General features: G+C 42.5%; 1 protein-coding gene across 5 annotated transcripts in view; it reads left to right on the top strand.

Moving 5' to 3' along the window:
• RABGAP1 (RAB GTPase activating protein 1) overlaps positions 1 to 15207 on the top strand; it is a 128459-nt gene that overhangs the window by 74935 nt on the left and 38317 nt on the right. For all 5 annotated transcript variants that reach the window (XR_014796431.1, XR_014796432.1, XM_084899939.1 and 2 more), the window contains exon 14: positions 11172 to 11285. Coding sequence is in view for 3 of the 5 variants with exons in the window: in XM_084899939.1 (XP_084756065.1) it covers positions 11172 to 11285 (114 nt within the window). In the remaining 2 variants the exon portion in view is untranslated. The remainder of the gene's footprint in view (positions 1 to 11171; positions 11286 to 15207) is intronic.

Here is a 15207-nt window from a genome sequence, read left to right as displayed (position 1 = left end):
AAAGTGACAGACTTGGAAGATCACTTAAAGCAGGGGTCCTCAAACTTTTTAAAGTGGGGGCCAGATCACGGTCCCTCAGAGAGCTGGAGGGCCGGACTATATGAACTACTAATTCCTACTGTAACACCTCGGCTGCGCTCACTGCCCAAAAAACCTGGCGGGCCGGATCAGACTCCTCTGCGGGCCGCATGTGGCCCGCGGGCCGTAGTTTGAAGACCCCTGACTTAAAGGTTATAATCTAGGCTCCTCTTTCACAGATGGGGAAAGAGAAATCCAGAATCGTGACGGTTCATTAGTCACAGAACTGGGACTAGAATCCAGCTCTTACACCTCCCTTAGACTCAGTCATGCCACCAAAATAAGTCCAAAGGACTCTTCAACATTGTCAAGTGCTTAGAAAATGGGAGGATTGGAAAAAAAGAAAAGAAAATTGTTTAGATTTGGGTGTGTATTAAATAAAATAAGTAAAAGTAATCTTTCATTGGTACTTTGAGTCAAATAAATTAAGTTTTGCAAAATCTTAATTAGAAAATTCTCTTGATCACTAGCAACCACCTCAGAAATGTTGCTAAGGGAAGTAAATATGAATAGGTGGTTCTGGAACGGCTTCATTGGTGTTTGTAGTATTTGTACTGCTGGTGAGATTACAGGGTGAAGTTTTTGCTTAAATAAAAGATAACTGCTGGTAACTTTTAAAGTTGTTCTTTGTCAAGAATTTAAAATAGAAAAACATAAAAATAATTGAATACCATGAGGACTTATACTACCTGTGTAGTAAGGGATTACAAGAGAATTTGGTTGGTATTATACTTAGGTGCTGATAATTTTTTAAGTTTTAAGGTTAATAGAAACATCTAAATAAATCATAGCTTGATATATTAATGATGAAATAATAGCTTTTAAATATTCATTTCTTGATCATTGTTTAAGATTAGCTCTCTAATAGAAAATTAAATCTTAAACATGATTTTTATATATTGGGGTTCGAGGAAACATAACTTTTGCCTGAAAGTTATATAAAAATATGCAATAGAAATAAATGTAGTCTGTAAATATGTATATGAACCCAGACATCTTACAGAATATTAAATTCAGTTCAACAATACACTGATAAAGATGTTTGTGACCAATAATATTCAAACACAAGTTCTCATTTTAATGTTTTGTTAACTTACATGAGCAAGGAACTCCATAAAGTTGTGATTTTTAAAAAATATATATTTTTATTGATTTCAGAGAGGGAGAGGGAAAGAGAGATAGAAACATCAATGATGAGAGAGAATCATTGATCGACTGCCTCCTGCACACTCCACACTGGGGATCAATCCCACAACACAGGCATGGGCCTTGACCTGGAATTGAACCATGACCTCCTGGTTCATACATCAATGCTCAACCAGAGCCACGCCGGCCTGGCCTCTCTAGTTTTAAAGTCATATTTTAATATCTCTAGCCATTTACAGCTGCTATATATTTTTGTTACTTAGTAAGTACACTTTTATCTGGCGACTTACTTTCAGGGGGGGGAAAAGGAAATTTAAAAATAAAACTATTTAGTATTATAAAACATTTTCTTAAAAATCATAATTTGATTTGGTTATATAAAAATATTGCTTAAAGAATGTGGGTCTTGTGTGTGTGGTATATTATGAGAGTGATTTTGAGAGGATTTTATTTTTAGCACATTAATGCTTTACAAAATTTTTAAGCAAATAATTCAATCTGAATTAAGCTGTACTGAGAGGGCATTTGATGCGCAGTTTTGCTCAGTAATATAAAAATGCAATTAAAATAAGTATTTGAAAGTCATCATAGTTATAAGAAACATTTAGGATATGACTTTGTATGTAATAATTTTGTGGCTTCTAATTTAACTGGCTCATAAATCACCTCCCCTGCCACTTTTTAACGCAAAATGACACTTTCTGTATTCACTTTTGTCAGGCAATAGCTTTTGAGTATTTCCTGCTCCTTGGGGCCTCTCATTGGTGGATTATTGTGTAGGCAAATCAACAATAGCAAAGCAGGAAAAAGGTTGGCAGTGCAGTTAGCACTGTCCCAAATCATCTCATCTATAGATGATTTGGGACAGTTTTGTCAAACATTGAATAATTTTCCTGTGGGAAACTTGAGCCCTAAAAGGAAATGAACATAGCTAAAAGTCTGCATATCACATGGGACTTAGATTTATTTTTAGAATGGCACTATCATGCCGTATTTGGATTGAAACAATGTGATAGCAGTACATTATTTTATTAAAGCGATTTTTTCTTTCCTGAAGAAGTCATCTAATTTTTTATTACATTTGTATGATATAGATTTAATATAAGCACTATAACTATTTATAGTGCTTAAGTATGTATTAAAGTTAGAGGCACTAATTTGGCAAACTTTTCTGGAGCCTGTTTTCTGGGTCAGTTGTCTGTAGTAAAGACTCTTTGGCAGTTCATTGATTACATAGTTGTCATGCTTGAGATAAATTGTTTTCTCTATTGGGGAAAAAAAAAAGTAAATAAGAATTATTACCAGGGGGTTGGTATAGTTATTTGATTGTCTTGAAATGGAAGAGTTCTTTACTAAATGAGGCAGTGATAATAGAGAAACTCAAAAGGATTTTTTTCCTCTGAGAAAAAAATTGTATTAAAAAGATAATCAACAACTGTACTTTATACTTAGCTCTATGGTGTTTTGTTTAGCACAGTTCATAGGTTAAAAAGCCACTTATTGAATCATTTACATTTTGTATCACTTTTTCTGTTGCCTGATTTATCTTCTTTGTAATTGCATTTGGATAAGATAAATTATGATGGTGGTGAAATACAATGGATTTCTGAATTGCATGCTATCTAGAATTGCAGATTCCCGACAGGGCACTAAGTCCCAAACATGGGAAAATCTGCCAAACACATTTTGTCCCTTGGCTTCCCTCCCAAGGTTGAAAATATGCCAACATCATAAATGTCAAGTATGATGGGGTAGAGCCACCACTGATGTACAGGACCTCATGATACCTGCTTCCCATGCAGCATCTCATTTGTTTCTCATAAACTCTGTAAGGAAGGAACCATAGCTTAGGTTTTACAGAGAACGATATTAAAGCTCAGACTAGTTAAGAGACTTGTCCAAAAGACTTATACAAAATACATAGGGGCGGTGGGGGGGGGGGGTGGGGGGTGGGGGGTGCTGTATTCAGAAACAGAATTTCCTGATCCCAGAGTTAGAGTTCTGCTCATTATATTGTGTGGTCTTAGTAGGACACCCAAATTCCGCCTTCTCCGTTCTTTGTCAAAAGTACAACTCCAGTTGTCATGTAGTTGTGGCCGTATACTGAAATGCCTTTCATTATTTCCATGCTTGTGGAAATCTAGTTCCAGTCTGCTCTCTGTGTGATGTGTTGGAAATGGATGTTTTAAAGCATTAATTACTGAATATCAACACAATATTTTATATAGGTTAAAGATCAATTACTTATCTCTTTTTGGTTCAGCTTTTTAAGTCTTTTATTAAGTGTTGTTCAATGACAGTTTTACTGAAATTAATTATTTTTGCCTCTAAGAGCAAATCCCCAAGATAAATACACAAAGCAATATCTAACCAATCCAATTCCCACTGAAATAAAACCCCTGTTGTTGCACTGGTGGGGAGGAGCAGCACTGCAGGCTGAAAGGATGCTGGTCACACAGGGACAAGTATCAGTATGTGTGCATAGGCACATGTGTTTTATGTCCTTGTCTCTGAGTTTAAGATAAAGATGACTTGCCCTGTCCATCAATCAGATATATTTATTTATAGAATTCTTGTTGATTAAACTATGAAATGGACTTGAAGGGCTTTTTATATAAATACACTGTACCTCATATTTTTAAGGTTTGGAGGTACTTTATTAGAATACTTATAATTCAATAAAACAGGAAAATATAAATAAGGAAGCGATTTGGAAAATAGAGGTAGGACAAAAAGATATAGACAGACAAGCTATGAAATCCTGTATTGCTTAAAGTTGGACTGTGAACTTGGTCCTGAGCTTCCTATAGGCCAAAGGACATTTAATTCCATGGGGGGGAGGGAATGCTCATATTTCTGTAGGAGTGTCAGAATTTCTGATAAGGACACTGAGTAATGTGGTTGGTGTCACCTATCTCACTAAGCAATACAAGGTTTCAATAGCATTTGTGTGTTTTTTGTTTTATTAAAAAAAAATAGATTCTTAAAACATGCCAATAGCACAATCTTGTGAAGGTGGTTCTTTGAGAGACCAAGATATTGTGGTCTACATGTCATTAGGACCTTAGTGATTTCTGCTTTTTCATAAACAGTGAACAGCCTTCATCCAGTGAAGCAAGTACTTTTATACAAGTAAAAAGAAAAGGCACATTTTCAAAGTCTGTGTCATGTCGATTTCAGTTATAGGAGTCTAGAAAACCAAAACACCTTTTTATGTATTGAGAATTATAAGTGCCACTGACTACTGAGAAGAGAATTCCTTCGCTTTCACGATATATGTATTTGGGTTAAGAATGTGGACTAGAAAAAAACCTCCAAAACAGTTGGGTTCCAATACTAGCTCCTCACTCTCTAGCCAAGTGATTTAACTTCTTTCATTTGTGAAATGGGAGCAATAACAGAACCCACCTCAGAGGGTTGTTACAATAGATGTATCTATGTGATTCATCTATATATAAGGTGCTTAATTAGAATAGTGACTACAAATCTGTCTTAGCTCTTGTTATCTTTGCTTAATTATTTCTGTCAAAGTGAATTTGTCAAAATTATTTCTGACAAGGTGTAACTGACTTTTTAAGAGCAAAATGTAACCAAAAGATTATTTTATTTCTGTGAAGCATATTGTAAAGATAGGATATCCTTTAATGGAGTTGAGTGGGTTTTTGTGTTTCTGTTTTATTGTTTTCTTAAGTATTACACGATGGCTTTTAACAAAGCATGTATAACATTCTGGACTAGTCTTAAGATTTAATTTTTTCTTTAGGCATTAAGCTACTATGGAAATAATAATCTTTCCTATGCTGGTTATTTCTCATGGCAACCTTCCATTACATTTTCTTTGTTTGGGTACTTTCTTTTTCTTCCTGCCATTCTTAGCTTTCTATTTTTTAACTTGAGTTTACAAAGGGTGTGTATTCAAAGGGTTTCCTCCTGTTCCCAGTACCTTATTAATCCTGAGAAGTTACCCAGTGGGCCAATTCTCACAGTAAGGTATAAAAATAGTCATCCAGAAAAATTACGGAATGTGGTACCACTGTTTGAACTAATGGACGACTTTCAAAACCAACACAGGGAGAAAAAATGGCACAAACTTCATTTCCTTAGATTTTTCTCTGCACAAATTATTTTAGAAGAGCCTTAAAAATTTAAAAAGTAACTAAGTCTCACCATTGCTTTATCATATACACTAAAAAGAGCATGAGAATTGGAGCCAAGAAAGAAATCTCTATAAATCACTCACAATAACAGAGCCTACTTTTGATTTCTGTTGAACTAATTCCCAGTGTTCATTTCACCGATTTTCTTCCACAAATTTAGTCCAGCATTTCATTGATTGCCTAATAAGTACAAATAAGTGGCTTACCCTCACTAAGCCTGACTTTCTATTTTGTATAATAAGGAGGTGATACCTGTTGCTCTTTCTTTTAATACGACTTTTTAAAAAAAATTATTGATTTTAGGGAGAGAGAGACACATTGATTTGTTGTTCCACTTATTTATGCACTCATTGGTTGCTTCTTGTATGTGCCCTTACCGGAGATCAAACCCACAACCTTGGTGTATCAGGATGATGCTCTAACTAACTGAGCTACCTGGCCAGGGCTTTTTCTCTTTTAATAAACTTTATTTTTTTTTTTTAAAGAACTGTTTTATATTTACAGAAATATTGTGAAAATAGTATAGTGTTTTAATATACCTTTCACAGCTTCCCCTATATCTTACATTGATATGGTACATTTTTTACAATTAATGATTATATTGATGCATTTTGTTGTTGTTGTTAATTCTTACCTGAGGATATTTTTTTCCACTGGGGAAAAAAAAATTTTTTTAAGAGAGAGTGGAAGGGAGGGAAGGGAGGAAGAGAAGAAGAGAAGAGAGAGAGACACCAGAAAATACGGTACATTTTTAAATGAAATTCTCTTCAGCAACATATGTATTATTCAATACATGAATATACCATTTTTATCACTTTCTCTATGGGGGACATTTGGGGATTTTAATTTTTAGCTGTTACAGATAAGGTTATGCTGAACATTTTTGTACATATGTTGTTTCTATTGGATGTGTGTTGTTGTTTCTTCTCGGTAGGAGTGGAATTGCTGGGTGTAGGTGGATGTGTGTTTAACTACTGCCCTGTAAGTCACCAAATTGTATTATTTTATACCTCCATCAGCAGCAATTGAGAGTCCCGATAGTTTCGTGTCCTCACCAACACTTGGTATTGTCTGTTTTCTTTAGCCAGTCTAATATGTTGCAGTGTGTGTGTTTATAATTTCTGAACTACATATACTGTTTATATTGCTGCTTGAAATGTAGGGGACAATATATCACTATAATTACAGTGTTTTCTTTAAACTTTTACAACATAGGAAATACAGAAATATACTTTACAATATACAGACTTTGAAAATGGACTTTTGTAAATGGGAGCGGACATTAAATTTTTTTTTTTTATTATTTTTTTTTTAAATCAATCTTTATTGTTCATATTATTACAAAGGTTCCTCATTTCTTCCCCCCTCCACCAGGTTCCCACCCCACCCTCTGCCCCCTCCCCATCCCCCATTGTCCTCATCCATAGGTGCACAGTTTATGTTCAGTCTCTTCCTCCCTCCCTTTCCCCGATAGTAAATCCCTTTTCAGATAGTAAATCTGTTACTTAGCATTTTCTCATATCAATAATACCTCCACATGCCCAATGATACACTTCACACAAAAGACATTTTCAAATAGGTCAACCAGCCTCATCCAGGCCCCACCCAAGGCACTCACAGATCAACACCCCAGCACTATACTAACTCAACACATCCAGATCTAAGCCTTCATCACTTGATTCAGCAGACCCTCAAGTTCCCGCAAAAGTTTCCAGCCATGTCTGAGAGGCAGCCGTGGGCAGGTACAGGCGAGGAGCGAGCTGTTTCGGGCCTGGCTGCTCCGGGCCTGGCCTCTGTTGCTCTGGTTCGTTCCACAACCAGCTGCTCCGGGTCTGGTCACTGCCGCTCCCGACCTAGTTGCTCTGGACTTGGCTGTTGCTGCTACAGGCCTGGCCGCACCAGACCCGGCTGCTCTGGGCCCGGTTGCTCCGGTCCCGGCCGCTCCGGGCTTGGCCGCTCCCAGCCTGTCAGCCGCTGCTCCAGGCCTGGCCGCACCTGACCCGGCTGCTCCGGGCATGGCCGCTCCCAGCCCGGCAGCTGCTGCTCCGGGCCTGGCCGCACCCAACCCGGCTGCTCCGGGCCTGGCCGCTCCCAGCCTGGCAGCCACTGCTCCAGGCCTGGCCTCACCAGACCCGGCTGCTCCGGGCCTGGCCGCTCCCAGCCTGGCAGCTGCTGCTCCGGGCCTGGCCGCTCCCAGCCTGGCAGCCGCTGCTCCTGGCCTGGCCGCACCAGACCCGGCTGCTCCGGGCCTGGCCGCTCCCAGCCTGGCAGCCGCTGCTCCGGGCCTGGCCGCACCAGACCCGGCTGCTCCGGGCATGGCCGCTCCCAGCCTGGCAGCCGCTGCTCCGGGCCTGGCCGCACCAGACCCGGCTGCTCCGGGCATGGCCGCTCCCAGCCTGGCAGCCGCTGCTCCGGGCCTGGCCGCACCAGACCCGGCTGCTCCGGGCCTGGCCGCTCCCAGCCTGGCAGCCGCTGCTCCGGGCCTGGCCGCACCAGACCCGGCTGCTCCGGGCCTGGCCGCTCCCAGCCTGGCAGCTGTTGCTCTGGGCCTGGCCGCTCCCAGCCTGGCAGCCGCTGCTCCGGGCCTGGCCACACCAGACCCGGCTGCTCCGGGCCTGGCCGCACCAGACCCGGCTGCTCCGGGCCTGGCCGCTCCCAGCCTGGCAGCCGCTGCTCCGGGCCTGGCCACACCAGACCCGGCTGCTCCGGGCCTGGCCGCTCCCAGCCTGGCAGCCGCTGCTCCGGGCCTGGCCGCACCAGACCCGGCTGCTCCGGGCCTGGCCGCTCCCAGCCTGGCAGCTGTTGCTCTGGGCCTGGCCGCTCCCAGCCTGGCAGCCGCTGCTCCGGGCCTGGCCACACCAGACCCGGCTGCTCCGGGCCTGGCTGCTCCCAGCCTGGCAGCTGCTGCTCCGGGCCTGGCCGCTCCTAGCCTGGCAGCCGCTGCTCCAGGCCTGGCCACACCAGACCCGGCTGCTCCGGGCCTGGCCGCTCCCAGCCTGGCAGCCGCTGCTCCGGGCCTGGCCGCACCTGACCCGGCTGCTCCGAGCCTGGCCGCTCCCAACCTGGATGCTCCATGCTTGGCTACTGCTGTTCTGGGCCTGGCTGCTCCCAACCCGGCTGCTCTGGGCCCGGCTTCTCCGGGCCCAGCCACTCCGTGTCTGGGTGTTCCTGGACTGGCCACCCTGGGCTTGGCCGCCTCTGCCTCAGGCCTGGCTGCCACTGCCCCAGGTCTGGCTGCTCCAGTGCTGGCCGTTGATGCTCTTGTTGTGGCTGCTGCTGCTCTGGGGCCTGGCCACTGCTGCTCCGGGCCCAGCTGCCACTGCCTTGTGCCTGGCCACTCTAGGCTTGGTCGCCGCTGTTCCAACTTTCTGTCCCTTTTTTCTCTTTTTTTTTTTCTTTTTTAAAAAAAAACAAAAACGCATTTATGTTGTAATGTTGGCTGGTGCGTTGAGTTCTGACTTAGTCTTTGATTTTTCAAGATCTTCTTTGTATTCTTTCTTAAGTAATTTTACTATCATTTGCTCTCACTTGATTTCTTCACATTGAGAACTTCTTTGGTTTCTTCCTCCTTGTCCTGGGAGCTCAGCAGGTTGGCCTGTGGCACCCCTTTGTTCTCCGCGGGCTCCCGCGCTGCTCCAGCCTGTTGCCGGGGTCGGCGCCGCCCAGGAAGCAGCCCCCGTCCTTGGCTCCGTTGCCCGCGCTCAGCAGTCGAAGGCTCAGGGGCACCCCCCCCCCCTGGGGGCCCCGTCGCCCGGCTCCTTGCTGGCGCCCGGCTGGCCGGTGTCCGGCAGGGGCTCCTGCTCCACGTCGCGTTCCTCCAGTCTGGAGCTTTCTTTCTCCCTCCCACTAGGGGAGTCCAGGATCAGAGTCAACAGACTGTCCTCTGCGCACAGTGTGCGCGACTCCGGAGGCTCGGCCTTTCGCCGCGCTCCCAGGACTCCACCTCACAGCTCCGTCTCCCCCTGCCCGAGCCTGGGTCCCCAGGGACTGGCCCAGACCTGGAGTTCGGGGCGGTCTGGACTGAGGCTCAGAGCTGCCGCCGGAGGCTTTGTTTCTTCCGGCTAGGGTAATCCAGCATCAGAGTCAACATTCAGTCCTCTGCGCGCCATGTGCGCGCGACTCCGGGGGCCCCGCCTTTCGCCGTCCCCCGGGATTGTCTCCCCCTGCCGGAGCCTGGGTCCCCAGGGTCTGGCCCATAACTTGGGGCTCAGCGCTGCCGGTTCGGGGGTTCAGCCCAGGCTGGGGGTTCTATTTCCTTCCTCCTAGGGAACGCCAGGCAGCACCCAGCCCTCTCCTCCTCTCCGGCTGCGACCTCTCCGCGCGCGCGTGCGTGCGAGCGCGCCGCATGTCTCCGTACCTTAGGCTTTTTTTCAGCTCTTCTGATTTTCCTTCTGGTTTTCTCCCTCCTTCCTATTGTAGAGTTTTCAATCAGTCGACTACCTGTAGCTCTGGGCAATGTCCACTCTACATTTCAGTTGTATTCCCTTGAAATTGTTGTGAGCTGCTGCGGCTAGGTATATACCCGAGCAGCCATCTTGGATCCTCCGGACATTAAATTTTATTACACGAAAAAAAGCATGTGTTCAAAAGAATATACATTTCAAGTTATTGCAGCTCATTTGCATAATTTCTTCAGGTAAAACATGCATGAAATTAATCAGAAGTAGCTGCCTTCACTGTTGGTGTCTGTGCCAGTAAAGCTCCTTGGAAAGCAGTTTGGCAATGAGCACAGGCTTTAAATTAGTCAGATCCCACAATCGCAAATTATTTGTGACCCTGGGAACATAGTTAGTTGGAAGTCTAGAGAAATGACTGGACGAGAGAGGAATATCACTTTAATTTTTAAACTTGAAACAGGAGTTGTCAGGCTCTTGGATGGTGACCTGAATATGATATAGGTTCTTTAAGGAGAATCAAGGCTATTTTCTTGACTTTGAAGACAACACATTGTTAAAATATTGATAGAAGGCCATGCGTCTGTGCTCCAGTTCTTTAATATATAAGCAAATAAAATTTAATAAGGGGAAGATATTAGAAATAGCTGAATGCTTGGTATATTTATGAAGGATTGCTGACATTATTGACATTTGTTCAGTTTTAGTTGAGTCGTGACAAACAAGGAAACAGTTTTTCTACATTGGCAAAAGCAAGGGATATTTTCCCGTAGCCTGTTGAATCCCTTGGCGTTTGGTGGACTGGGTTCATATTGCTCATACTGATGTGCACATTTTTTATGCCACTTGCACCTAGGATAAACCCAATTCAGGGGCTTCTCTTTTCTATTTATTTATTAAATAATTCTTTATTGTTAAAAGTATTACACACGTCAGGAGCTTCTCTTTTCTATTGAGAACCTGACACATGATCTGCATGCCAAGAACCAATTAAAGCAGCAATTTTTGTACCCAGTTTTTTAAACAGGAGCACTCTACTTTTGAGATTAGACATGGTATTTTCCTATGGTAAGTCTGTTTTAATAGAACATTTTACCTGTTACAATAGAAAGGGCACCAGCAACACTTTCTTGCAGCAGGGATGGACTATACATGAGGTGTATAGAGTGAAACAGGTTGCTTTTCTTCAATCTCCTCCCCCCCCCTCCCTTAATATTAGCTTTTGCTTTTGTTTGAATAGTTGATTCCTAAAGATGTAGTAATTCTGGGCATGCATATGTGTATATATGTTCCTGAAGCTTCTTTAAGTATGTAAATGAGAAGACCTTGTTGTATAAACCAAAACAAATAGGTTCAGGACTGACCGCTAGCCTTCTCTTTCTTTGTGTTTTCACAGGAGTCTCCTCAGGACAGTGCTATCACCCGGGATATTAACCGGACATTCCCAGCCCACGACTACTTTAAGGATACAGGAGGAGATGGACAAGATTCCTTATATAAAATATGCAAGGTATTTCATGTCACAGACACAAAAAAAGACTCAGTTTTGAATGGCCACTGTGGTTCTTGGATATTATGCAAAATATAACTACAAAGTGTAATGTGTATAAGACTGTAAAATCAACGATAAGAACACAATTTTAGACTATGATGAATAGGAATTAATTAGAAATAAAATGATAGGGCTTCTTTTACCCTTTTAATTAAGACTTTCAGGTGACAGTTGCCTGGCTCCACATTTATACTTTTAAAAAACTGGTTTTATGAAACCAGTTGAGTTCTGTAATATTGCAAGCTCCTTTTCAGTATGCACAGTGTAAATGATGCACTTGGCACCTGGGATAGTCTGACAGTAGGGCATGCCAATGCCTATCCAGGTGGACTTTTAACATTGCAGCATAATAAGTGCTGGGAAATACTGACCAGCCTGTTAAAAGGTATGTACCTGGGAGTTTTAAAGGAAATGGCACACTGTTCAATATCAGTAACTCATTTTCTAGTAGATTTTGGTAACTTCAGAGCCAAAAGGAGGATTTGGGACCAGAGTTCTTCAGCCTTCCACTGTTCCTCTTATCTTCTCCTCCCCTCCCAAAGCTAATCAGGTACCTATATAACATATACTACCATGTTTCCCCGAAAATAAGACATCCTCCAAAAATAAGACCTGTTTACAGGTTTCCTTCTGAGTGAAATATAAAGCATCCCCCTGAAAATAAAGCCCCTCCAGGCTAAACATGAGAGATTTGGTCCATTAATTCTGAAAGAAATGGAGTCACAAGAAATTCACCAGGAAATTCAGGAATTGGATTGTTATGATGATGTTCCAGAAGATGATGACATGATTGTCATTGGATAAATGAGTAAATTCTTAATACTGTAGGATTCACAGTTTGTCTGGTTTGTGTTGACAACTACCGTACTACCGTACCGTATACAGGTAATAAATTTCCTTTATTTTCATTTAACAATAAATGTGTACCGTATTCTTCTTCATGGAAAAATAAGACATCCCCTGAAAATAAGACCTAGCGCATCTTTGGGAGCAAAAAATTAATATAAGACACTGTCTTATTTTCGGGGAAACAGGGTACATATGAAATACAGTCAAAGAATGAGAAGTGTCCCTATGATTGAAAAAGTGAAACAACTAGTTTTAGGACAGGCTAGCAATAAAGGGTGATTCTTCAATGATAAACTAGGTGCTTTAAACTATATAGGCAGTTAGAATTTACAGAAATGTTTATTGGGTTAAATTTTAATTTCCCCATAGGATGCACAAAGCTCTGATTTTGGTTGAAATCCCCTTCTCTGATCATTCTTTTCTAGCCCTTCTCAGTTATGCTTCCCATTTAAGCAGCCAATCGAGCTTCCCAGAAAGAAACCCTGTGGTCTTAGCCAGTTTGGCTCAATGGATAAAGCAGCCTGTAGACCAAAGGGTCCCAAATTCGATTCTAGTCAAGGGCAAATGCCCAGGTTGTGGGCTTTATCCCCAGTGTGGTGTGTGCAGGAGGCAGCCAATCAGTGATCCTCTCTCATCATTGATGTTGCTATCTCTCTTTTCCTCTCCCTTCCTTTCTGAAATAAATAAAAATATATTTAAAGATAAAAAGGAAAGAAACCTTGTGTTCACTGCCTTTAACCCTGTTGCATTCTGCTTTCTACCTCATGATGATCTTTGTGTAGCTCTCTCTTCTCTTGACTTCTCACCCTCCGGGTTGTGCTCTCCCTTCTGTCACAATGTGGCTCACTCCCTCATTATTTTATCCCTGGCTGCCTGTTCCTGAAACGGAGGCCTGCCTCCTGAGACATAGGTGTTCACTCATTGGGTGCTATGCTCTCTACTGTCTCCTTGGTGAGCCTTTTCACCCCCAAAACTTCAGCTGTCACCGCTACACAGATGTTCTCACATCTGCATTAGCTCAAGGCCTAGCTGGTCTCCATGAAAGTCTATCAAGTAAATCAAAACAGATCTACTAAAAATAGAACTTATTTACAAACACGTTTTGCACTCAGTCCTCCGCATCCACTGGTGTCGCATCCGCTGAATCAACCAATGGCAAATCAAAAAATATTCAAGAAAAAAAGAAGTTCCAGAAAGTTCCAAAACCAGAACTTGAATTTGCCATGCCCCAAGCGTTATGTTGAATCCAGGAAAACAAAGTCATGTGGAAGCATACCCCGCTACCGCCTATATGCAAATATAGATTGCATGCAAATACTGCATCATTTTATATAAGGGACTTGAGCATCTGCAGATTGATATCCGCAGGGGTCTTAGAACCAATCCCCTGTGGATACTGAAGGACAACTGTATTATGGGGGGAAATTTTTTTTTAATTGACTTAGAGAAAGAGAGAGAAACATCAATGTGAGAATGCAACATTTATCAGCTGCCTCCTGCACATTCCCTACGAGGGCATGTGCTCTGACTAGGAATTGAACCAGCCACCTTTTGGTGCATGGGACGATGCCCAACCCACTGAGTACACTGGCCAGGGAAAAATGTTTATGGAAATTTTCAGATGTAAAAGTTGAATAGTATAGCTGTAAATGTCTCTTCATCTAGATTTAATATTTATCAGTATATTGCTACAGTTGCTTCATTAACATTTTCCTTGAAGTAGTTTAAAGCAAATCTCAGATATCATGATCCTAAATTCTTCACTGTACATCTCTAAAAAATAAGACCAGCCAAAACTGGTTTGGCTCAGTGGTAGAGCGTCGGTCTGCGGACTGAAAGGTCCCAGGTTTGATTCCGGTCAAGGGCACGTACCTTGGTTGCGGGCACATCCCCGGTAGGGGGTGTGCAAGAGGCAGCTGGTCGATGTTTCTCTCTCATCGATGTTTCTAACTCTCTCTCCCTCTCCCTTCCTCTCTGTAAAAAATCAATAAAATAATATTTAAAATAAATAAATAAATAAATAAAAAATAAGACCATTCTCCATGCAGTAGCATCCGTCATTCTCCACCACTATCACTTAATAGCCACTCATTCAGATTTCCCTAAATGTCTAAAGTTTGGTTAGAATAGCATATCCATATGTTTAGTTGTTCCCTTTTAATGAAAAACAGGGTTTCTTTACCCCACTGCCATTGTCTTGCTGAAAATACAGTCACTTCTCTGTTAGTTTTCAGTTCCATCCTTTGGCCTGAATTTGGTATGATTGATGTATCTTGTTAGTCATACTAACCTCGCTGTCCACACCCTCGCACAGGTCTCTATCATATGGTGCCAGCACTCTTACAGATGCTACCTTGCTTTTGGATTCTAGCCTATCTATTATCTTCTCTTTGTCAACTGAAGAATCACTTCACTGGCCTCCACCAAAACCTATAGTGCTTTCCCATAACCCACAGAATGAAATAAAAATTCTTAGTTTGGCCCGGGTGGCCTGGCTGAGCATCGACCTGTGAGCCAGGAGGTCACGGTTTGATTCCCAGTCAGGGCACATGCCCAGATTGCTGGCTTGATCCCTAGTGTGAGGCATGCAAAAAAGGCAGCCAATCAATGATTCTCTGTCATCATTTATGTTTCTCTGTCTCTCCCTTCATCTCTGAAATCAAATTAAAAAAAAAAAAAAAATCTTAGTTTATTTCTTGGACCTAGACTCCTTAACTTAGCAGTAAAGGCATTTTATAATATATCCTGGCTTATTCTCTAAATACTTTATATTTCAACCACATTGAACTTCTTACTATATTCTGATTGATTTACTTGTCAAACTCCCCAACTGAACTGTGAAGTTCTCAAGATCATTGCTTATGTGTGTTAGTATGGGGAGCACTTGGCACAGTGCTTGGCATTAAATGTTGGATTGATGAAATGCCTTTTCTTCTTTTTTATAGTTTTCGTGAACCTTATTTCCAGACTTTTTCCAAATATATCATGTACTTTCATGTGTGTGGGCATTCCTTCAAGCTTTTCCATAAGC

This window comes from Pipistrellus hanaki (assembly GCF_964339955.1).
Source record: "Pipistrellus hanaki genome assembly, chromosome: 11".
In the NCBI taxonomy this organism is placed as follows: Eukaryota; Metazoa; Chordata; class Mammalia; order Chiroptera; family Vespertilionidae; genus Pipistrellus; species Pipistrellus hanaki.
This window is presented reverse-complemented; position numbering and strand designations above follow the sequence as displayed.